Genomic DNA, 25000 nt, shown 5'->3' on the forward strand with positions numbered 1-25000 from the left:
ACTGTTTCACTGTTTTCTTCTCAGCTTGGGATTCATATCTCTCTGTCTCATGAGAAGGAGCCTCTGGGAACAGGTGAGTTTCTCTTCACTACAGACAGGAAACTTCCTCCGTACTACAACAAAGTACAATTTAAGTGTCCAGTGAATATTGAGAGTGTGGAACAGCTATGTGGATAAAAGCTTCAGCGAAATGAGTAAATATAAATGTTTGTGTAATAACAATGTAATGTGCTATTAATCCTACAAGATCGGGTGGGCTGTATGGATGATCTTCTGTCACAGTGTAATTATATATTTAACGATGTAGAAATTGTCCTGGATATTCATGTAAAGTATTCCATTATTCTAGTGTAAGCGTCTGATTTTACCTCATCCAGTAACTTATTTACCTGACAAATAAATGTATTTCATCATATTGATGCAAAAAACCTTGTAATTCTAATATTGTCATAAAATAGTCCTGCTCAGTGATTTACTACATGGCATAATACAACCAGATAAAAGGATAACACAGCACAGGTGCAGCTGCCCCCCCCCCCCCCCCCCATAAACTGTTGCCACGAATTCGCTAGGGCACTTTTGATTGAAATTGAAAATTTCCCTTCATGGGAACTACGGGGCCCAAACAGACAAAATACAGGGCTGTTCACACCATTTTAAGACTGTGTCTGGGAGTTCAAACTAGTTTTCCAGTGTGTGTAGTTGCAGTGTATTGTAGCGTAGGGTCCGTTAGAACGATGACTTAATGTTTGATATAATTAATAAAATTAGATATTAATATGTGTGTCCAGCGGGTCCCTTGGCGTTGGCTCGAGAGCTGCTGAACGTCGACAACGAACCGTTCTTTGTCCTCAACTCAGACGTCATCTGTGATTTTCCCTTCAAAGACCTGCTGCAGTTTCACCGCAACCACGGCAAGGAGGGAACCATCGTGGTGAGAGAGACCGAGATAGTGCAAAGTGTCTTTTCTAAATAAATCTGTTCAGATATGCAGGCTGACAGATGCTACAGAATGTACAGTCAGATACGGGAGTCAGATACGGGAGTCAGATACGGGAGTCAGATACGGGAGTCAGATACGGGAGTCAGATACGGGAGTCAGATACGGGAGTCAGATATGGGATGAAATCTTTGGTCATCAGTCCAAAATGGTGAGAGACGTTGACATCCGATGATTCAGAGTTAGAAACCAAAGACATCCAGACTGGACCATTTAAAAAAAGACGATTTTTCTTTTTTTAATATTCATGTACTCAATACAAATAAGGAATTTGGATATTGTAATAACAAATGGATATCGTGAAAAATAGTTTAGAATATTTTCATAATTTCAATTTCCACCATCTATTCTTCCCTGTCACTGTTGGTCTTTAGACTTCAGGCTTTTAGCTTGAGAAAGTAAAGATTACACAGATAAACCATTAAAATGTATATATGTTTTCATAGAGTTCCCTTTATATAATATAATTACATTATATTTTTCAAAAGCACAATTTTAATGTACAATTTGGCGACCTGTCCTTTAAAGAAGTATTCTTATTTAGTTTAACTTTCTATACTATATTTTTGTTGTACACATTTTTAAAAAGTTTGTCTAAGTTAAAGTGATTGAAAATGAATTGTTTAGTTAGTTGAATTAGGTCTGTACTGTTGTACACTGGACATTTTTTTCAGAAATGAAAGGCAAAATAATTTAGTTTCAGTGAGAGAGTAAAACACAGAAGAACAAAGTTTTCATTGTGAAAACGGTTTGTTTTCAATTCTGTGTGGGTGTGAAGGTAACGCGGGTAGAGGAGCCCTCTAAGTACGGCGTGGTGGTGTTTGAGCCGGAAACTGGCAGGATACATCGCTTTGTTGAGAAACCGCAGGTCTTTGTGTCCAACAAGATCAACGCCGGCATTTACATCTTCAATCCCAGCATGCTCAGCAGGATCCAGGTGACTCACGCACGCATGCACGCACGCACTCACGCACTCACGCACGCACTCACGCACGCACTCTGCCTCAAATGTTTGTGATGAAGTAACAAGTAAGCGTGCCGTGGGACTTTTTACCCAAGTACCTATCTAACTCTTTTTGGTGTTCACTGATACATATTTATCTATCTTGATACTCATTACTGACATTTAATTTTACGTTTGTGACTTTTGTTTATTTTTTTGTGTGTTTGTGCGTATGTGTGCAGCTGAGACCAACATCTATAGAGAAAGAGATATTTCCTGTCATGGCAGAGGAGGGACAGCTGTACACCATGGAGCTACAGGGTAACTATTACAACACAAATCTATAACAGACACTTTTATATGAGTTGATCTATAAATTACTTTTCAGATTAATTAATGATTCCTAAAGCTGTCCTCCTTAAATGTCTCGCTTTGCCCGATCAACAGTCCAAAACCAAAATATATTCAGTTCACAATCATATAAAACAGCGAACCTTCACCTCGGAGGAGCTGAAAGCAGGGAACGGTTTGTATTTATACTTGATAAATGACTAAAACAATTAATTGATTATAAAGATAGTTGACAAGTAGTTTTTAGCTCACATTGTATACACAAGAGGATAATTCTGGTTTAACACAAATTGGGTTTTATTCTTAAATAAATAATGGAATATAAGTTGACCTGTGTGCTCTGGTCTCGCAGCTCACAGCTCTACCAGACGTAAGTGTTTTGGTTTTTCTTCACACCCGAACTCATGTAGTTCTGGAGAGGAATCGTTTGTAGAGAAGCACCGAGACCAACAAAACGTGATATCTGAAACACGATGTCTGGACTAGAAGGTTTCCTACAGCCACAGTGCAACAAGACTGGATTCTCTGGCATCCAGATAAAGATGAGTGTAGATCAGAACCAACCATGATCCGATCAGGTGAAGGAAAATGGAATCGGTGCATCTCTAGATCCTCATCCCTCTCTGGGAACGAAGAGCAGTGGAAACATGTAGCTGAGCAGAACCTTCCTCCTGTCCTGTAGTCCAGGCAGCTGGACTGGTCCTAGTCATGACTCTGGTCCAGGTGTTAGTGGCTTTGTATGCTAACTGCTCTCACTGTCTGTGTCTTTGTATGCTGTTTGTTTGTCTGCCTGCCTGTTTGTCTGTCTGCAGGTTTCTGGATGGACATCGGCCAGCCGAAAGACTTCCTGACAGGGATGTGTATGTACCTTCAGTCGCTTCGACAGCACACGCCTGAGAGGCTACACACGGGGCCCGGTTTTCTAGGCAACGTTCTGGTGGTGAGTTCAGCTCTTTGGCGCTCCATCACTCCATTTGTTGATTAAAAAAAAGGCACTCAGTAATAATCCTCGCTTTCCTCTGCAGGATCCAACGGCGCAGATTGGGGAGAACTGCACCATTGGCCCGAATGTCACCATCGGTGCCGGCGTGGTTGTGGAGGACGGGGTGAGGATAAAACGGTGCACGGTGATGAAAGGAGCGCGGGTTCGATCGCACTCCTGGCTGGAAAGCTGCATTGTTGGATGGAGCTCCTCTGTTGGTCAGTGGGTGAGTATAGGACAGAGGTCACCAACCTATTCCAAGCAAAGATCTCTTGTTTGAATAGACAAATCCAGTGGCTGATTTATGTGTTGTGTCATTACTGTGGTGGAGTGGAACTGAAAAAATTTACACTGACAGTGAAAGCAGAGACGTTTGGCAGATGAAGGTAGTTTGTGGAAGTCATTCACTCTCAAAGTACTAAAATGAATAATGACTGCATGTCTGACCTCCACAGTCTGAATGTGACCGATTAAGGAATTACTGTAGCTTATTATTATTATTATTATTATTATTATTATTATAAATAATTAAATGATCAAAGTTGCATTATAATCACAAGAAATGCATAAAAATGTGACTGAAACAACTGAGCAGTTGCATGGAGGCTTTTATTTAGGTTTTTGTTGCTGGCAGCTGATAACGGCACAAATCTGGATTTTTTTTAAATTTTTTTTTAAGATTATAACCTTTGGTGGCTATATTTTAAGTTATTTATAACTGGATCTCCTGGACAGAGTTTTTGGGAAACGTGACGTCCTTTACATACATTACAGTGTTGCACATGAGTTTACAAGTGAGGAACCACCGCAGTAATGGTGGCTTGTTTTCTTCCGTCTACAACTCGGATTTATGTATACAAGCCAAGATCTACCATCTACCATCTCCTCCTAAAACCAGCATAGAAGACACACCTGTAAATGTTACAATGTAGATCTCGGGCAACAGGTCAAAAAGAAAGCGCTTTTTTTGACATTACCGGTAATAATCAGAATTTGTGATGCACGCACAGCCCGAGTGGTTTACATTTACATTTATTCATTTAGCTGACACAATGGTGGATGTCTCACAGTGGGAATCGAACCAAGGTCTCCCACAGCAAAGGTGTGCATCTTATCTATGCGCCATCACCACTCCCACCTTAATGACTTTCATCTCAGACTCTTCCTTTAGACTAAAGGACTAAAAATATTTAAATATTCTTTGATGCCTATTTACTGCTTTTTTTTTTTTTTTTTTTTTCTCTCTCTCATCTCATATTTGATATGTATGAACTTAGTTATGACTGTTTTCAGGTGTGATGACGACTTGTCTCTGGGTTAATCTGTGTCATCAGGTTCGTATGGAGAATGTGACGGTGTTGGGGGAGGATGTGATCGTGAATGACGAGCTTTACCTGAACGGTGCCAACGTCCTGCCTCACAAGTCCATCATCGAGTCTGTCCCAGAGCCACGAATCATCATGTAGCATCGGGTAGAGGAGAAAAGCCTGGCGCCTTTTTTTTTTATTTTATTATATGAACTCGGCTGAACACCCAAACTGTGCCAGATGGAAAGGGACGGACAGACGGGTTGGAGAAAGGAAGGAGAGAAAAAGGAACGAGAAGGGTTTCTTTTCTATTTCTAATTAATTTGGACTTGTTTTTAGCCCTGCTTGGCTGCACTGTCCATCAGTCAGAAATGATGGCAATATGATCTGTCACAAAGGTGTCTGGCTCATCAGAAAGGTTTATACTTGTTACACTTTGTCAGAACTGCAGGTAAATAATCAAACGCTAATGTGCTGAATGTGATGGATGGTACACGTCTCATATGAAACACTGCTTTTAAAGGCGAGGGAGGGGGTTGATAACCAGGCAGATTGTCTTATCTAATGTGAAGTGTATTTGGGGGGTGGGGTTGGAGAGCGATATGAACACTGCTGTTTAGGTTTACTATGCATTTACATTTCCTGGACAGCTAAAGTATCGGTGAGAGGATTATAGTACATCTACATGTTTCTCTGCTGTAACGGAGACTGGAATTATGACTGATGACACTGAGAGCTATGATCTGTCATATTGAACAAAATGCAGTATTAGTTATAGGTAAAGCTGCATTAAAGAGGTCATATTATGGTTTTTGGCTTTTCCCCTGTACTTTTATTGTTATATATCCCTTTTTTTGTGCGTGTAATGGGTTTGCAAAGTGAAAAAGCCCACCAGAGGTCGTTCCCATCTCCCAAAGAACACACTGCTCTGAACTGCCTGAAAATGGCTTGCTTGTAGTCCAGCCATTTCTGCCGCTTTGCTGCGAAACACGCGTCATAATACTCTCCTAGCAGCTAGTCCGACATGCCCTCAAAAACACCGGTGGAAAAACAAACTGAGCTTCAGCACACAGTGACAAGCCGTCCGCCTGCTGCCTCCCATGTCCCTTATGAAACCTAAATTTGTTACAGATTAATAACTCACCACTCTGAAACTCTTCGTCCAGTCAATGTTGCTAAGCTGGTAAGGGGAACACATACAGCTGAACCAAAGCTGTGTTTAGTGGCTTTTCAGGGCCCACCCTACTCTGCTTCTGATTGGCTAGTAGTCCTTAACTAGGAACTGTGCATGTGCAACTCCCAACAAATATCAAGTAGTGGTGAGATGCATCACTCCATAGCTAAAATTAAGCGTTCAACACACAGGGTGACAAGAGGAGCTACTGCAATTTGCAGTATGACAAAAATATGGTGTTTTTTGAAAATGAAACTATGTAAACCTGTTCTGGTACAACCCCTAAATAAAATGATGAACCTGTAAATGAGCATAATATGACCTCTTTAATAGATTAATTGTTTGGCTCTTCGAGGGCAGCAGAACAAACTGTAAACACAACCTCTAGCAGAACACCTTTCTGTAAATTTCTTATGGCAAATGGTTTAGTAAAGAGTTGCATTCACATAATCCAGTGTTTGAATCCACCTGATGAATGTAATTTGATCCATTTTTAAAAAAAAGACTTGATTAGTGCAGCTTTAATCAGTTATAGAGTAGGTGTTGATTATGTCTCATTGCCTTGGTAAACATGTTTTTATGTTGCTATAATGCCAAACTGGTTACTGCTCTGTAAAAAGTGAACAAAATGCATTTTATACCAAACTGCAGTTCATCAAATACGTTTACAGATATTTTAGTTATCTGGGATAGTATTGTTTCAACATGTTTTACATTCATGTGTAAGTGTTTCTTAAAGTTAACACTCTTGTTTTGTTAAAATCTTGTTTTTGCTGACATCTAGTGGTTTAACACCTTGCTTCAGTGATGTACAGGTGTACCCCAGGACACAGTGACATCACTATGGGCTGTGGTTACAGATGCAGCAGAAACTGAAACAGGCTTGAAACCTTTTAACCATAGAGGGCAGTTCAGAATTTGCACGTTGGCCATTTTAGGACATTTGAGACTCAGCTTAACATCATCAGGCTCAATTCAAATTTCAATAGTCTAAGCTGTACTTGGTCAGCTTTACTCAACTTTACTCATCCTCAGCGGTGCATAAGTTAGCCACAGCCATCATGTTAACATGCAACTATTGAATGTTTTAACAATGGTTCTAATGTTATTGCTTAGCATGCTAACATTTTAGCATGTTTCTGTCCTCCACTGTGTAAACACAAGTGTCCAATTCTGTGTTGTCATATGTCTGGCTTTGTTTTGTGTTGGGTTAAAAAAAAGTTAATTCATTCATTTTATTACAAGGTGTGCTGGAGCTTTCGATTTGATTAATTTGATATGGAAATTTGAAAATCCACAACTCCATGACAGCCGGGTTAACTCCAACAACGCACCACTAATGGACCTTGTGGTGAGATTTCTTTGTCAGTAGTTGGTGTTTGTCTCCTTGTCGCTGCAGTAGTGATTCCTACTGTCTGGTCGAGCTTCCTGCACATTAGAGAGAGTAGAACTCGGGGTGAATAGACTGAACCTAATGCTACTCTTGTGGTGGAAGTTCATTGAAAGGTGATAGACATGCAAACATTTACCATGTTAGCATGGTGTTTTAGCATTCATCTCAAGCTGAGGTTAATGGATGATCAGTCTTCAGTTTTCCTGCTAGACTGGTCAAGTGAAGACTTGTCAAGGACGCCAGATGAAATGTCACAGGATCACCAAAGTCATTAGCATTCATCTTCGGGGACCATGAATTTCTCAACCAAATCGCATAAGATTTGTCTTTTCACCGACAGACTCACTAATGTTGCTGAATTCAACATCAGACAAGAGTTTGTTTGAGACAGATTTCACTCCTACTAGTCAATGAAGGGGATAGATTAACCCTGCCTCTTGATTTTTCATTGCTGACCATGAACAGGTGACGTCAGCTGTCTGTCCAGACACTCTAAACTGACCTCTGAACAGAATGCAGTGGTTCCATGTTGTTATGCAGTTATTGATAAACAGTATTTAGAGCACTGAACATGTTGACTTTAACTGTGTGTGAATGAATGAAGTCAATTCTTGTAATGAATTTTTTAAAGAGAATAATATAATCTACTGACCACATCAACATCTTGTCTCATCTCATTTAACACATGAAGATCAGTTTAAAGGTCACGGTTAGTTCTTCTCAGCCTGTGAAAACCGCTGTATGTTCTCGTCTTTGGCTCTGGAGGAGAATATAATGATATAAAATACTTATAAAAGTATTGTGTATAATTCTACTGGTTTTATCCTCTTTAAATTTTCTGTGGAGGCTGAAGGAAATAACTCCAATATGAAACACGAACATGAAGTGCAGACACTTGTTGAGAAAATTAAGTCATAAAGTATTTAAGTCAGTAAACCTATAGCAATGTTGAGATGAGATGGGACCTAGAGATAGCAGGCCAGAAAATAAACACAGCCGCTCTCGTCTTCTGTGCCTGTCTGAGGTGGCACATAAGTAATTAAATATAAAAAGACATGTTTTACTCTAGAAATTATGACTTTATTTTTGTAATTCAGCTTTAGTCTCAAAACATTGCAATTTTTTTCCTCTAAATATTCATAACTATTTTAAAATATTAGTCGACTGTATTGTGACATGTTTTTGCTCTTATAGTGTCGCTAAATGTTGCCCTAAAACTCTATCATAGTTCTTCAAATCATGGAGGTTTAATTAACTCAATCTCTGGACACATTCAATCTGAGACCATTTCATTTAATTCTTTATTAGCTGTAGAATGATAATTAAAAGCACTTCATCATAACACAATCAATAATGTACCGTTTACATTTACAAAACTCGTCCCCTTTGCCACACATTGAAACTGATATAGAGTTCAAAATGAAGCCAGCACAGAATTAATTTAAAAGTATAAAGCAAAATTATTAAAAATGATAAGCTAGCCTACAAATAAGCCAAAGAATATGTAATGATTCCTCATTATGAGTCTTATTCCTCCTCCATCAAAAAGACAGGAGCTTGACCAATAAATCAGCACACTGATATTACTCATTAGGAGTGTGATTAGTCACGATGTTTATTGTGTATTTATGTACACAATTTGATGTCTGCCAATATATTATCAGATTTTTAAAAACTCAAATATTAACAGCAAATATTCATTCTCTGGCGAGCTCTACTACACACATACATTTAGTTTGGAACATCATCTCAGCATTATAATAGTGCTGTCTCCTCCACAAGTATCATTTCATCATCTTAGAGATTAGAAAAAGAAAAACAATAAGATTAACAAAATCCATGAAAAATGTGATGTCATTAGCCTAAGCGTAATCAGTAAATGTTTTGACAAAACTGAGTCTCAGAATTTCAACATGCTTCTCATGTTCCTAACACTGATTCTCCTCTATTCATTCATTACAGATGTTTGTGCTGTAATGAAAGCCTGTGGACGTAACAAGCAAAAAAACTTTTTTTTTAATTTGAAGAAAGATTTCATAGAACATGAAAAGTATTATTGACATGCCGCTTAACAACAAATCTGAGTAACCTTCCTTAATCTGAAAATAATATAAAACATGCTTGGCTCATGTGTTTGGAAACAAGCCTGTTGAGACTGTGTGCTGTTCCATTCTTACAGAGACTTAACAGGTAATATCTTCAGTGGGAATTTATTGTTGGTGTCAATATAAGGAAACAGTCTCACAGTGAAATTGTGTGTGAAGGTGTGTATGTGTGTGTTGGTATCAAGATCAGAGAATGACAACTTTCCTTTGTCAAAGTCCAGATGGACTCTGATCCTCTGGAGCTTCTTCACTGGGAGACGTTTTGACAGTGGTGGAGAGAATGCCATGTATTTCTCCTTAAGGAAAAAAGCTATTTCCCAGAATCCAGTCTGTATTTTTCCCTGCCTCTGGCCAGATTCCTGCATCACACCTACGGCCCATGATTGGTAATTTCTGACCTCAACATCCCAGCTGTGAGTGCCAGAAGTAAAGCCCTCTGAGCCCAGGACACAGTGGTGGAAATCAAACCTCTCTGGGTTTTCAGGAAGCTTCTGTCTCTCTCCAAGTCTCACGCTGGTCAGATCTCCAGACAGGATGAGTTCTGGATGAGCAGTGTTTGGGTCCAGAATCACAGGAGTGTAGGAGACCATCTCCTTCATCTTGTTCCAGATGTTGAAGGTCAGGTTGCCCAGGTGTTTGGCCTCGTCTATCAGAGCTCCTGAGACCAGCTCTGGATCCTCCAGCAGGGGGCGCTGCTGGACTCTTTCTACTGCAGCCTTGTAGTTGAGCAGGAATGAGACGTCTTCAGCTCTCAGCTCCTCCTCTGTAGCTCTGATTGTGTCTGAAAGAGCTGCTATCTCTCTGCTCAGAGACTCAGTCTTTACCTTCATCGTTTGACTCTTCTGCTCCTCTTCCTCCCTCACAGCAGCGATCCTGGCCTCCTCTTCCTCTTGTAGAAACTGGTGAAGCTTCTCAAACTGCTCCTTAATCTGCCTCTCTGTGTTTCGGGCCTGGACCTTAATGTGTTCTGCTGTTTGATCACAGTTTCCTTTAACTTGTTCAAAGAGCTTCAGTTTCTCCTGTAAGGGTTTCAGGGATTTCTGGAGCTCCTCTCTGTGATCCTGTGCAGCTTCATCGATGGGTCTGAATCTGTGGTTGTTGTGTGTTTTTGAATCTCTGCAGATGACACACACTGGCTGCTGATGGTCCAGACAGAAGAGTTTGAGTTTCTCAGAGTGCAGACTGCAGAGAATCTCAAACTCAGCTGAAGCTCTCTGATCTCTCTCCAGTAAGAAGGCCTCACACAGGTTCTTTAACGCCAGGTTACACGGTGGATCACTCAACAAAGACCTTTCCCTGCAAACCGGACACTCGTGTATTAGTTTATCTCTCCACCATCTCTGCAGACAGGCTTTACAGAAGCTGTGGCTACATGACAGAACAACAGGATCTTTAAAGATGTCATGGCAGACCGGACAGGAGAGATCCTTTTCTAAATGAGAAGACATTTGTCTCTAAGTGAAGCTGAAAACACAGCAGGCAGAACAATGAAAGCAGACGTCAGTCAGTCGAGAAATGCCCTTAAAATTACTTTCGTTTTGAGTCGGAGCTCCTCTATATTTCCTGTGTTAAATTTTCAATCAGCAGCAGGTTGAAGTGGCAGCATTCCAGTAATCCCAGTGATCCCAGTATTTTCTCTTTTCTGTGGCCTCACTGCAGTGTGTTTGTGCAGAAGATTGAACACACTGGGCAGAAAAAGCAGTAGTGTCATATGTGGAATGAGGAAAGCACATAGCGCACACACCCATCCGGTGCTATGACCATGCCTTGTAGTAAAAAAAGTCCCTAACCCAGTCAGTTGGCGTAGGCTAGTCAAGGTAACAGGATATGTTGCTAAATGCGGTGCTTTCTCTTTATACCATGATGGGCCCTTGAAGCGTCTCGCACTTAAGCACTCACCAGGTGATGCCAACTAGTCTGTGAGGGTTCTTGGTTTAGGCTTCAGGGTGGAAACTGTGATTGGGCCAATGCCAACTTCAGTTAGGGTGCAATACACATAACAGCAGACATTTACCAGCCATTACAATCAAGAAGAGCCTTGTTTTGCTCAAATAAAATACGGTATATATTCAGTGACAACACAATAAGAAGTGTTTGTTATGTAACTACACACATACACAGACACACACAAACTCAATGATACTTTCTTCACGGTCGAGGCACATAAGGGATTAACTGTGTGATTTGAACATATTCCAGAGTAAATTTATTATTTGAAAATTAATAATTAATAATCAGTTTACTTGTTTTTATCAAAACAGTCTATATTTCAGTCTAGAACTAATTGGTGGACTGACTGAGATTGCGTTTGCACCTACCGAAGATCCGAACACAAGGCGAGCCAGTCTACTTCCAGATTTATATGTCAAGCAAGATAAGAGTGTTTAAGTCATGTATTTGATGTATGCATCAATTGGTTTTGTTGTGAACAGCCTTTTAGCTTTCAGTACTGATCTGCCCGAGTATAAGCTTACTCTGATATTCTGCTTTTGTCTGCTAAGAAGATACACATTCAGAATTTATTTAACTGACAAATCTAAAACAATAGCTTGCCCAAGTCTGACCCCTGTGGTTAAAATGGGCCAGAACCACCACTGAACGTTGCCCAGTTTGTTCTCTCAGTAGCAGTATCTGAACACAGTGTAGCTCTGATTTGTTTTTTAATTAGATGGAGCATTTTGTTGCTGCTGTAAAGTCTATTTGTGCTTTGATGGTTGTTATATAGTTTTGCAAACAAGTCAAATAATTATCAGAGGTGGAATAAGTATCCAGATAATTTACTGAAGTAAAAGAAGCAAAACTATATGCAATAGTATTGGGATAATATCTAACTCTGCTGAGCTCTCTTTAACTGTATTTGGCACTGTCTGACTCTGTTGGGTCCTGCTTTGCCCCTTTTAACCCTGTTGGCCCTGCAAGGTCCCATTGCGCCAGATGTGACCATGTCCAGCTCTGTTTAGCCCTCTTTGGCGCCCTGGTTCTATTTAGCCCTGTTGGGCGTGGTCTAGCTATTTTTAGCCTTGTTGTCCCTGCCTAGTTCTGTTTTGCCCATGTGCCCTGCCAGGCTGTTAGCCACATTAGCACTATCTTTGCCCTGTCTGGCTTTGATTTAGCCTGACTGAGCTCTAAACCCTAGTCCTGCAAGGCTCTTCCTGGCTCTTCTTAGCTCTGTATGGCTCGGCTTGGATCACTTTATCCCTCTTTTATACCTGCCTGGCTCTGCGCAGCACCATTGGTCCTGCTAGCTTTGTTTCACACCATTTGGCCCAGTCTGGCTCTGTTTGGCCTTGCTCAGCTCTGTGGTCTAGCTGTGGTCTGATCTTCTGAGCCTGAGGAGGAGGAGGAATCCCTGACATTCCTATTGGCCGAGGAGTTTTTCAGGCTCACTCTGATTGGCTGGCAGAGTGTGAGCAGGGATTCCCAAAGGGCCCTCTCTGTCTTTGTCTCAGATTAAAAACACAAACAGTCCAGTCAGGCCTCACCGCTCCAGGTAGTCCTCCAGTCTGCTGAAGACCAGGACTAAACACTCTGATCTGCTGTTCTGCAGCAGAAATCAGGAGTCATTAGCAACAGTACAGCTTCTGTTTTTAAGACCATAAATCTCCCTCATTACTGCCAGACTGTAACATAGGAGGTACCTGTAATATTTAGCAACACAGGGTGAATTCTCAGCGGAGTCAGAAAGACAAACAGAGGTGAATGACGGAGCTGCTGTTTCACTATAAGGCAGAAAGTGTGAAGTGAAGACTTCAGTTTCCCTTCAGGGGCGTGTTAGAGCAAAGGAGGTGAAGAAACCTGTTGAGTTCATGTTGCAGAGGGTGGAGAAGGAGAGCTGGCAACAGGACGAATCAGGAGAGAAGAGTGGAGGGAAAAAATACAACAGAAAAGTGTCCACAGCTGAAGAGGAGAAAGGTGAGTTTTATTGTTGCTGTAAATAGAAAAGGGGGAAAGAACAGAGACAGAAAAAGAGAGAAAACTGAGTTTGAAAGTGAAGCCTGAAAGTAAAAAAGGGAAAACGTAAAGAATTAAGCTGATGTTTCTCAGGAGGAATGAGATGAAAGTCTAGACGGTTAAATTACAGTGGGCTGTTGAGAGCCGGTGGTGCAGAGCGGCGGCAGGAGCGACTGTGGGCGGGCAGAGAGGAAGTGTGGTCGACAGGCGAGGAATTTAAAGTCCCATTGTTCTGGAAGAGCAGAGGCAGACAGAGCTGAGGAGCCGAGCCACTGACACTTGTTGGACAACATGGACGTGAGCTCAGCCATGGAGAAGGTAGGACAGACACATTTACACCTAGACATCTGAACTTCTTGTTCATAAATACGTTCAGACAAACAAATCAAAAGTAATGAGGTGGTCAAGGGTCAGAAGGTCAGATAGATGTGATGTAGCCTCTTCTGCTGATGGAAGTCTGGAGAAAGTCTTGTCTTTGAATAAGGAGACTTTACTGAGTTTGAATTTTTTTGCCATTCGATTTATTTTGTTTCACTTTATTGTTCAGTCGGCATTGTCTTCTTGTTAATTCATTTCTATTTGACAAGGTGGTTATTTTGTTTTCTTTTGCTATAACAAATTTAAAGATGAATCTATCTTGTCAACGTCATTTTCAGTAAACACAGAAGCTGTGGTAAACGGTTGCTAGATGCAGTTAATTTAATATTTGATCATGATTTATATTACATTTTGACTTAGGAGTTAATTTTTAATTGTTTCTCAAGGAGCAATGTGAGGAAAGAAACATTTCAAGATTCACACACATATAACAATCTATAAAAACAAATGTGATTAAATAATGAAAACAGTTACAATCTAATTGCATCTGTTCATAATAGTTTAACACTGAATCATGAGTTCTGTGCTGGATGCTCTTATTGCTTCTTTATTAAAACAACGTGAGGCGATGACTCCACTCAGTGCAAGGGTTGTTTAGCTGCGGTGATAGGGTTGCTCTCAATTTAGAGAAACTTTTTTAGACATATCAAAAAAAGGTTTCTCTGACAAAACTCCTAAATAAACTCTTTGGCAGAAACTGATCAACTACATTTACTCGTCTTGAGACAAAGAATTCGGTGAGAAAAGTGCAACTTAGCTGCCAAATAAATTTTTTTTGACACATTTTAAAATGTTTTTGAAAATCTTGCTTTTCCCATATGATCAACCAAAATCGTGAAAAACTTGGGAGCCAAATTAATTAGTTAAAATTGATGAGACTATATTCGTTTATTATTATTATTATTATTTATATTGATTTATCCAAATAAATGGGCAAAAAGAAACTGTTTACCGTCCAGAGCGTCTTAGCTGCCAAATAAGTGATGGCAGCATACGAGGAATCCTATTAAACACTTGACCTCTTATCAACATGACAGGTTTGTCAATCACAGTGAATACAGGCGACAGGGATCAGACCCAAATGCAGAGAGAAGCAGGCAGTCAGGACCAGTTCAATTATTTATTTAAAAGTGAAGGTTTAGGCAAGCAGGCAAGTGGGGGTCAAAACCAGAGAACAAACAAGCAACACTTCCACGGGGGCAGAAAGTCAAAAAAACATAAGGCAAGTTTCAAAACTAGGCAGGTAAAGGGGAAAAGAGAGAGGCGACTGAATGGAGGGACAGAGAGGAAGAAAGCAAAACCGAGACTGAGGAAGAAAAGGTTTTATAGGTTTTATAGATCCTATTGATTCTATGACCTGCCAGTACATAAAGATGTTTGGATGAATCTCCTGAGCTTGTTCACATTCATTTAATTTCGAACAGCTGGAGATTTCTAATTCAGTCAGTGAAGGTAATCCATGACCACGAGGACCTGATCCCCCCTGCTGGGTCTGTTCTGGCAGCCGTATACAGTTTGTCTCCCACAGATCCCTCCCGTAATTTATCCTCTGGTTGTCCATCCAGAGGTCACATCAGTCTGAGGCAGATAACCTGACGGATCAGTGTCACCTGTCACGGGTTTGATCCCCCCGCCGGCCTTTATAGCTGCCATCACCAGGATGGAAATAACCCCCAACACACACAAATACACTCACACAATGGGATTGAGGATTGTTTGGAGGTATCTCTGTAACCAAAATACAAAACAAAAATTAACCAAGACTTTATCTAAGACTAGATAAAGTTGAAAAATCTATTTTAATATGTGAAGAAAATAAAAAGAAACACCAAACTATCAGTTCTCTCCCATCCAATCAAACTGTCCTTGTCTTCCTGACATGCCATTTCTTTACACTTTTGAATAGTGAATAATAACAAGGTACTGTCTCTTGTAAGTGCCAGCTCAGTTGTGGAGAACAACAGGAAATATCCAGGATGCCAGGTTAACTGCAGCAGGTCGACTCTTTGACCTCCATCTTATCTCACAGCGTTTCCTGCAGTTTCCCCTTCACATAGCCGACATGTTTAGAATTACTCAGCCAAGTTTGAACCACCTACGACATACTCGCCTTATCTGACTCCTAAATATAGAGCTGCTGCACGTTTCCCTCTTTCTGAAAAAATGCATTTCTACTTTGGCTCATATGTAGTAGTAACAGACGCTCTTATTCACAGGAATGATTCATTCTGTGCTGTTCAGTGTTTGTGATTAAGATACCTCCATCAGACCAATTGTCAGTGATCACCTGATAACAGAGGAGCAACACAGAGTACATATTTGTGCTGATCTGAAATCGTTAAAATTGTTTAATAGTTAATTTCAGCTTTCAGAAGCCAGTTTTTATCTCTTTAAAAGGACAAAATGTTATTCAGCATATTGCAAGTGCTGCAGATTAGCAACCTGATAGAGCAGCAAAAAATAAATCGTCATAAAAGTTGGTCAGTGTAAGGTGTTGATTTTGCACAGACTCATTCACCACAACATTACCTGCATCATGTCTGCTGTGTCATGACTGGTTGCAGGCTGAGTAATAGGTTTATTTCTTCTTTGGAGGAACTTTTGAGCCAGATCTTCTCTTCCTGTGACTCACTCCCACCAGAGTCACAGTGAGTATACTTACTGGCAAGAGCACCGTTAAACACACTATAGACAAATTGGATCATTGGGTGATTACTTCCTGCCTTTACTACAGGAAGAAGGAGCTCATCACCAGCAGCAGAGTATTAGTGTGAATGTTCCTTTAAAGCTAGTTTTGGTCTTAATCATCACATCATAACATCCATAATGTAACCGGTCCTGGTTACTGTTAACTGGTGTCAGCTCAGTAACATAAAGCTGAACACACACTGTCAGTCAGCGTATTCCAGAGGGATGTAATGAAGTCTTGTTCTTCTTCAGCTGTTTCCGGTCCAGCTGTCATCGCTTGTGACCTTTTCAACACGGGCTGATCAACAGTCTCTTCACTGTCACTGACAACACACACTCCGCCTCTCTCTCTTCACACCTCTAAACACACTCATCTGTCCTCTCTCACTGCTAACGACTGCTTGACACCCCTCTCCACAAACTTCAGTGTACCTTTGATCTGGGTCTGTTTTTCCTAGTTTGGGTCCCCAATGAAGGAACAGTTAGACATTTTGGGAAATGTGCTTATTTGCTTTCTTCCTCAAAGTTAAATGAGAAGTTTGATGCCACTCTCATGTTTGTGCAGTAAAAAAGCTACAGCCAGCTAACTTAGCTTAGCACAAAGACTGGAAACAGGGGGAAATAGCTAGACTCGCTCTGTCCAACTGTAACAAATCTGCCTTCGAGTATATGTTATGCTTAACAAGTAATATCTTTTGTTTTTAATCCGTACAAAGTTTTATGAGGGTTATGTTTTACACTTTTACTTGGCAAGGACTAGAGGATGATCTTCACTCCTGTCCCGTCCCTCTCCCATGAAAAAAAGCTTTTATTCATATTAGAACTGTATATTTATATTTAAAAAAACCGACCTATGATTCCCTTCCCACCTGCTCCCGTTGACTGTTTTTAGTGTCCCATGTCCCATGATGAATAGTGAAACTGACTCTCAGTTTCTAGCCATTGCCATGGAACCAGTGGAGACTAATAACAAATAAGGAGGTTTCCCTAAATGTCAAACCTTTCTTGTTCCTACATAACAATACCCCCATGCTCCAACCAGGTCCATAAATAAATGTTGTTTCTCAGTTTGCTGCACAGAGCCTCAAACTTCCCCATCCAACACCTTTGGGATAAACTGGAACGCAGACGGTGAGCCAGACCTCATCACGCACAACAGTGTTGGAGCTCATTAATGCTCTTGAGGCTGGATGGGAGAAAATCCCTGCAGCCAGTTCATCATTTTGGAAGAGCTTGTGTCTCTCTAAATATATACAGTATATTACGTGTATGAATGTCTCCCTGAGGAGAGATGGGCCTGTTAATACCAGTTGACAGATGGACAGGTGGACAGTCCATCTCTCTGTAAGACAAATAGCAGCAAGTTGTTTTAGCAGAACAGTCATCAGGTTTCCTGCCAAAGGCTTTAAAAACAGTCAGTCATCTCTGAGTGTTGTTTCCTGCTCTTGACCTTGAAATTAATTTTAACAAAAAAAATTATTTTCCACCTGAGATTTCAACCAAATCTTACCTTCTTCATAAGTGCATAGAGTTAGCTCAGTTGACATTAGTATGGAACTGTGGTCACATAACAGTTGGCTGTGTATTACGAGATGACATTCAAGCAAACTCGACATGCTGATCAAGACCGATGGATGTGGGTGAAAGCTCAGGAAAAAAGCAGACCTTGAGTTAAGATTTTTTTTTAACTTTAATAATGTTTGTTCAAGTTCAACAACTAACAACTATTATTTGTTCATTGTATAATACAAATAATTCTGTTAGAGAATACAGTGTAAAGTATGTGGAAGAGGATTGTGGAAAGTTCTTTTCTCTTTCAAAGAGAAAGGAAAAAATGGGAATGTAAAGCTGAGGCACAGTGAGGAAAGGAAGAGAGGGGACAGTTCAAACAGATAGAAAAGACTTATAGTTTGTATAGCTGAAGAGGAGGAGATGAAAAATTGAGTGTTGGGTATACAGATAAGACTGTATCAGATGATGTAATTGGGTGGACCAATGAGATCATCCGCCCTGTGTGTGTGTGTGTGTGTTGTTCACGCCCTTCTCTTCCTCCAACACTCACTGAGAAAAGTTCAAAACATCAACTCTTTGTGTCATGCGGATATCTAATCTGGCTCATGTCTTTAGGGTTAAGTTTGGGGTGAAATTGTTTTGGTTCACTCGAGGTCCACACACCAGCTTTGTTACAATAAAACCCTCATCAGGCTTTTTCCAGAGCTTTCACTTGCATCAGCAGAGGAAGTTAAAAGATACAGAGAAAGACTTCTAGTGGACATTAAATTAAGATTATTTTTTTAAACTGCTATATCAAAGTCAAGCATGAACTTTTAATATGAGTGTTTGGTTCGTGTTTTAATCAGGTTTACTAACTTTTATGTTTAAAAAACTCCCTTTAAAATGTTTTCTATAATGCAAGTACAATCTTTCCACATAGTCCACATTGGTATAAGGAACAGAGACAGCCTCAGGTGTGTGTCAGTGAAGAAACAAGGCCAGAAAATGGCACATCTAAATTAATCTGCACATCTTTGCAAAATTTTTGGTTCTAGAAACTTGTAGAAACGGGCATTACTTGTTGGTGAACTACTGTAGCTGGCGAGTTACATGCTAGCCAGCTGAGCTAGTGCTCCGAGCTTGGAACATCTCGTTTACTCCCCCCCTGGCATTTTGTTCAGAGGATTGTACTTCATTTCATTCAACAAATAGTTATTGAAGAGGGGAAAAGGCCGGTGTTATCCTACACTTTCTTATGGTCATCAAGACTAAAATCAACAATGTGGTAGTCAGGACTAATACTTTCTGATTTCCTTACAATATCAGCCCCAAGTCCATTGAATCCAACCAAAGACATATTTAGAAATGTAAATATAGTGTTTAATTTTTTAAAAGTCATGATAATTTACTAACACACGAGCACTGCAGCACTGCAGTTTGTGTGTTCATGGAGATGAAGGAACATGTTACCCAGTGCATCAGTGTGGCTCACGGCTGTGTTTTTGCTCCATGGCACAGAGGGATAAAAATATATTAGGCTCTGAATATACACACTTACTACACAGTAAGAAAAATAGAGAATATCACCAGACTTAAAAAGTAAAAATGTTCATCTCCCTAACAATAACCTAGTGTTTCATAATTTTGACATACCGTCGTATTTTACATTTTTATCTGTTTTTTCTTTCTATACTAGCTCTTGTTCGGCTCTTGTGACCTCTGAACTTTGACGCTCTCACTATTAGGTGGCTTATAATGTAGAAACTAAAAAGGACTGTACCTCACAGGATCAGAGTTATGTAAATAATTTGAATATAGAACATTACTGTGTTTGTATTTTTTTCTCCTCTCAGATGTCTGTAAAGCAGAGTGCAGGAGGTGCAGCGGTGTGTCTCGTATGTGAGGAGAGCTGCTCTGGATTCCAGCCACATTCTTGGAGGTACAACCTTTCCCTGTTTTAAAAAATATATATTATTTCTCTCTGCCGAAAAATTAAACGATAAGAAAAGCTATGAAAGGAATGAAGAGAAGAAACTAAATGCTTGTGGTTTCTCCACTGCTCTCTCTCTCTCTATAATTATCTGCTCTTAAAAAGAACATGTTAGCGGTTTTGCATATTTTAGCCAATTGGACGAAGGTTTTGACCAACGATGTTAAACATCAACAAGCTTGCAAACTACATGGAAGAAATAAACTTGGAGCAAGGACCTTTTGAATTTGTTTATGTTCTTGCTTTAAAAAGAGGTTATTATCTTTATCATTCGTTTTCAAGCCAGTAAGGGAGCATGTCCTTGTCGCTACAGCAGAAATTCTAAGGAGTTGGTTGTGTTTCAAGAGTTTTGACCTCTGAGGGGGAGGTCACACGATTGGGTCCAAAAAAGCCCAAGCTATAGTTTTAGCTATAGCCATTTCACATCTACTCTTATTGTAGAATAAAATTGTAGAATAAAAATCCCTGTTGTTTGCTTTGGTCTGTGATACACAATAAAGTAGATGCTGTAACTGTGTATTGTTTAATAGAGTTGGGAGTATAAAAGGGAGTATATTTTAGCAGCTCTGATTTACACATCTGTGTGGCTTCTTCTTCATAGCAACAACTGCTGAGCCTCATGGGCATTGAAGAATGTAGAGCCGTCCATCAAACGGACCGGAAAAAAACACGATTACTCAGAAACAAAGATGTAAATAATTTAAACTAATGGCCATACCATTAAAACACAAATTACTGTTAAATTGTTTAGGAGATTTCTGTGTTTCTATGCTGACACAAAACTGAAGAGAAAACAAGTTAAATGTAGTTTTAATTAATTGAAATGTCATTTGGTTTTGAGGTTAGTCTTGTTAATATCATACGTTTTGTTGGGGGAAGCACCCAAAATGGTACAAAAAGTATCCGAAATGATCACACACTTCCCAAAATAATTTTTACCCACCCAATTAAATTAAAGTAGCCCAATTAGACAGACAATTCTCTACAGGCTGATCATGTGACACATTTTTGTTTGATGTCTTATCGCTAAGTGCCTTCCTCTCTTTTTCTCCCATTGACCTCTTGACCTGTCTGCTGTGCAGGAAAGCCTGTATTGCCTGCGGCTGCAGCACAGTTGACCACACTCCAGGAAGTGACGTCGAAGATGACCAGCGCATGGGACGCCTGCTCACAGACTCATCCTGCTCCCATTTGACAGCGAAGGTTAAAGGATGCGGTGGCCTTCGCACATACAAGAGGAACCGTATGATCGTGACCAATCCGGTGGTGTCACGTAAGGACCCGACCTTCAACACCACAACATATGACTGGGCGCCGGCCGGCCTCAACCAGACACTGGTGAGGATCAGTGTGAAGTACAGGAGGTTGGTTGTTCGTATGAAGCTGCAGTGTGTTGGTCTGTGTCAGCTTGTAAAGTCACATTTTACTCACCAGCTTTGTTGCTGAGATCTGAGGACACGATGACTGTCACAAAGAGCTTTACCAAAAATGTACACAGCAATCACACAAAAAATCAGGTTTTAATCAAACTCACAATTTAAGCATGTGATCTAAACCTTTGATTTGTCAGTAAAAATACAGGCAAATATTTAAATTACAACCCAAACCTGTATATGTGTTACTTACACAGTTACTTTAAGAAACAGCTACGCATCAGATGTAAGGAAGCATTTGAAAAAGCATAACAATATAGTCCATCGACAACAGGAACGCCATTGTACCATCACATCCAGCCATTCTAAACATATGTGTTTAAACATTTTGTTGTTACTTTCTGAAGGAGGAGGAGTGGGCGCTTTATGGGCTTTTTGTCCCACTAGTTTTATCCCCATTACACACAAATACTGTTATATACCTACATGTTGTGTATACACAAAGCAAAACTTATGCTCAAACACAAACAAAGTGAGTTTGTTGTTTTGGCTCACATTTTTACCACTATAAAGTGTACATGCCTAAAGTATGATCACTGCAAATATAGATTATATGATCAGCATGAAAAACTAAATGTTATACACATCCTAAATGTTAACCACTTTACTCAGTTTATTTAGTTTAGTTTCTGCAGCCCTCTCTGTGTGTCAAACAGTTTAGACCGTCTGGATTCCATTAAAAACAGACTCAAGTATGTTTCAGGTTTCACAGCCTATAATTATAAGGATGACAGTGATTATTGAGCACTGTAGCGCAGTGGGGCAGTTGCGGGGGGAATTTCTGTGGTTGAGCTTGGAGAGACAAATCCAGATCCAACAGTGGGACTGCTGTCCAGATCTGTCTCCAAAAATCTTCAGCATGTTGTTTGTTTCATCCAACACTTTCATAGCGTCTAAGGATAGAGGGTGTTATATGCTGTACAGACAGCAAAGCCCCTTTAGGCAGATTTGTGATATTGGGCTAAATAAATAAAACTGACTTCACTATTCTGCTGTGAAATAAACACTGCTGCATTTAAAGTCTGCTAATGCAGCTCTAGACTCTTAGTCATTATCTTACTCATCTGACAACACACACATGTGTTACTGACAACAGCTGGATAGTGTGATGAGGACATCGGATTTCTCTTCTAAACTGAATTATGTCATCCGGCCAAGCAATCATGTGTCTTGTGTATGTTTTTGAGAAAGCCCATCCACACTGCAATGTGAGACCAGTGTTTCCAGATGTATTTATTTTAGAGAGTGCGATCAACAAGCTCAAGTGATGGTGGGAGATTCCAGCGAAGCGCCAAAATGAAAAGAAAGACTTTGTTTTTTCAATTGATCCGCAATATAAGATGATAAACAGACCGAACAGAATTTATTTATTTCAAATTAAATCTGTTTGGGTTTTTGTAGCTTTTTTCAGTCTTTCTTGATCTTGATCTTTCTGATTTCTCCCTGTGACTTACTGTATATTTCTCATAGAGAACACAAAAGACATGGTGTAGACATTAGTAGTATAGATAGTATTATAAATGACAACAGATTACAAAAGTCAACTTAACTAACACTTAATAAATGCAACTTTTTAAATGCTGCTGATAATGTTTCTGCACATTGTTTTATTACTACTTTTATTTAAGCATAAGTTCTGAATACTTCTGCCACCAGTGACTAAAACTAAAAAGCACCTTAAACCAGGCCTATAGCTAAAAAAATCAAGTAAAATAGTCGATTAGTTTCCTCAGTTTCTGACCTGCAGTTCCAGTACAACCTACCCTGACATCGTCAGTCTAACTTGCATTTGCGTATAGCAGATTCAACAGAAACAGTTCCACATTAGCAGCAGCAGCCATACTGGTTCTTTCGAAAAATGCCTCAAAGGCCAATGAGGTTGTGCTCCTCTGTACAGTCATTGTATCAAACGCCCCATATTAGATAAACTGTTGTAATTGGCCCGATCAGATCCAGGACAAGTGGAAATCTGTCCAAATGGGACGAAGGCCAGACACATTTGGCAGAGCAAATAAAGCGTGAGCTCACAGATTCATCTGGTTCCAATGCTAAGTACAACCTGCACCACCTATTGCATTACGTGTTAAAACTGCCGCAGCTGTTTTATTCTTCTGTCTGAAGCCAGTGACATCAACATGTCTACAGTACACCTGCAGGTCTGAACTGCTACTTTACTTTCGTGTAGATGATGCAGGTTGACAGGCGTAGAACTGACTCATAATGACCAAACAGCCTCCCATCGTGGTGAATCTGCAGCCTGATAAATGTGAATGACTGATGGAAGCACTCAGTTTTGTCAGTGAACTTCAATTAGATGGTTCACATCTCAACAAAACCAATGAAACATTTTAATTAATATTAAAATATTGTAAACGTAACCAGAACTCAAATGCCCCTGATCCCTCTCAGGCCATGCAGTACATGGAGCTGATCCCGGAGAGTAAACGTCCTGTCTCGGGGACAGACGGAGCATTGGAGCGACGCAGGCAGCTCTTCTGTCAGCTCCCTGTCTACGATCAAGACCCTATGAAGTGTCAGAGCCTGGCCAATGAGGAGGAGGTACAGGCAACAACAAAGGCAACATGCTAAAACTAGCTTGTTTGCTCACTAATTATGTACAAATTGTATTCATGTGGTACAAAATCTGTTTCACTTCATTCCCCACATTACAGACCTGCTTTGCTAATAATCAAATAATTGTTAGTTACCAAGCTAAAATTACGTCAGCTATATGTTAGCAAACCAATGTCACTTTTTTCACACGTTTTTTACTGATTAAAAATTTCTTGCACATGGTGGAAAAGTCTACTTAAACAATGTTTTCTTATTACAAGTTTACTCTGAACTCTTACTTGTCCTCTTGCAGATCACCTCCATGCTGCTGTTTGTGAAGCACTACAAACAGGAGGTGCTGGGAGTCGGGGAGGTGGCCTTACCTGGTGAGGGTGGAGCTCTGAGGGAAGCAGCTATTCAGAGGAGAGCGAAGGAAGCCAAGGACCGCAGCAACATCGACAAGAAGGATCACAACCACAGCTCCACCAATTGCAGCTCCACCGCCGCTGCTGGTTCCACTAATGGAACAAATGACAGCAATGTGACTGAATATGTAAGTAAATAAGGCATCTGACATCTTTGAAGTTTAAATCCTGGCAATTTCGGTTGCAACCTCAAGAAACTTTTGCCACTTTTGCTTTCACAAAGCACCAGACAGATAGGAAACTTCAGCACATTTCTAGCCCAGTAATTCTAGTCCAGTTATACAGTATAGTAGGTTGCCCCCTCGGTCCTGTCGCACCGCCAAACAGACCTTAAATCCCTCTGCCCAATTTATACCCACTTTTGGGAGTGTTTAGTTGAATTTACAACTGCATCTTTCGTGGATTCCAGACACCTAAATTATCACTGTTAATAGGCCTAAACAAATTACTGACCACTTAAGTGTGGACAGGACAGCAGGCTTGCTCCTTCTTAGAGGAAATACTACCCCCTGATCAGATGGTGTGGGGTGAGTGCACTGATCTGGTTGCAGTAAAACCAATAGTGAAATTTGTTATGTATTCATAAAGTGGAGTTTTTCAGTTGCACTCCTAAAGGATTTTAACCACTTCATGTTACCTCAAATAGATTACCAACGCCACCAAACTTTCCCGCTTTTGGTCACAAAATGTTGCATGGGCCAGCAGATTGTGTAACTCTGAAAGTTTCCCCAAAATGCCTCACTGTAATGTTTCTGAGCCCACCCATTTTAAACGAGAAGTTTGTTCCAGTAGTTTTGCACACTACCTTCCTTCACTTTCCCATTCTGTCATCT

General features: G+C 40.2%; 3 protein-coding genes across 3 annotated transcripts; 2 read left to right on the forward strand and 1 right to left on the reverse strand.

Annotated features, from left to right (window-relative positions):
* Positions 1-24: 24 nt before the first annotated feature.
* Positions 25-7810, forward strand: gmppb (GDP-mannose pyrophosphorylase B; the record flags this gene model as incomplete). The annotated part of the gene is given in 7 exon segments (XM_038692042.1): positions 25-73; positions 792-934; positions 1779-1937; positions 2186-2264; positions 3107-3234; positions 3320-3502; positions 4611-7810. Coding segments are annotated over 7 exon segments (873 nt in total), but the record flags the coding sequence as incomplete, so codon positions are not given.
* Positions 7811-8427: 617 nt separating this feature from the next.
* On the reverse strand, positions 8428-10982 carry LOC119882027 (E3 ubiquitin-protein ligase TRIM39-like). Its single transcript, XM_038692043.1, has one exon. It carries the CDS (start codon positions 10701-10703, stop codon positions 9324-9326), a length of 1380 nt encoding a protein of 459 aa, XP_038547971.1. The 5' UTR covers positions 10704-10982; the 3' UTR covers positions 8428-9323.
* A 1780-nt stretch (positions 10983-12762) lies between these two features.
* LOC119882028 (LIM and cysteine-rich domains protein 1-like) lies at positions 12763-24295 on the forward strand (the record flags this gene model as incomplete). Its single annotated transcript, XM_038692044.1, is given in 6 exon segments — positions 12763-13167; positions 13337-13524; positions 19620-19705; positions 20839-21094; positions 23599-23748; positions 24056-24295. Coding segments are annotated over 5 exon segments (759 nt in total), but the record flags the coding sequence as incomplete, so codon positions are not given.
* Positions 24296-25000: the final 705 nt, after the last annotated feature.

The sequence above is a fragment of the Micropterus salmoides genome, unplaced genomic scaffold (genome assembly GCF_014851395.1).
Source record: "Micropterus salmoides isolate LMB-PRFRI ecotype aquatic unplaced genomic scaffold, ASM1485139v1 Ms_hic_scaffold_2845, whole genome shotgun sequence".
In the NCBI taxonomy this organism is placed as follows: Eukaryota; Metazoa; Chordata; class Actinopteri; order Centrarchiformes; family Centrarchidae; genus Micropterus; species Micropterus salmoides.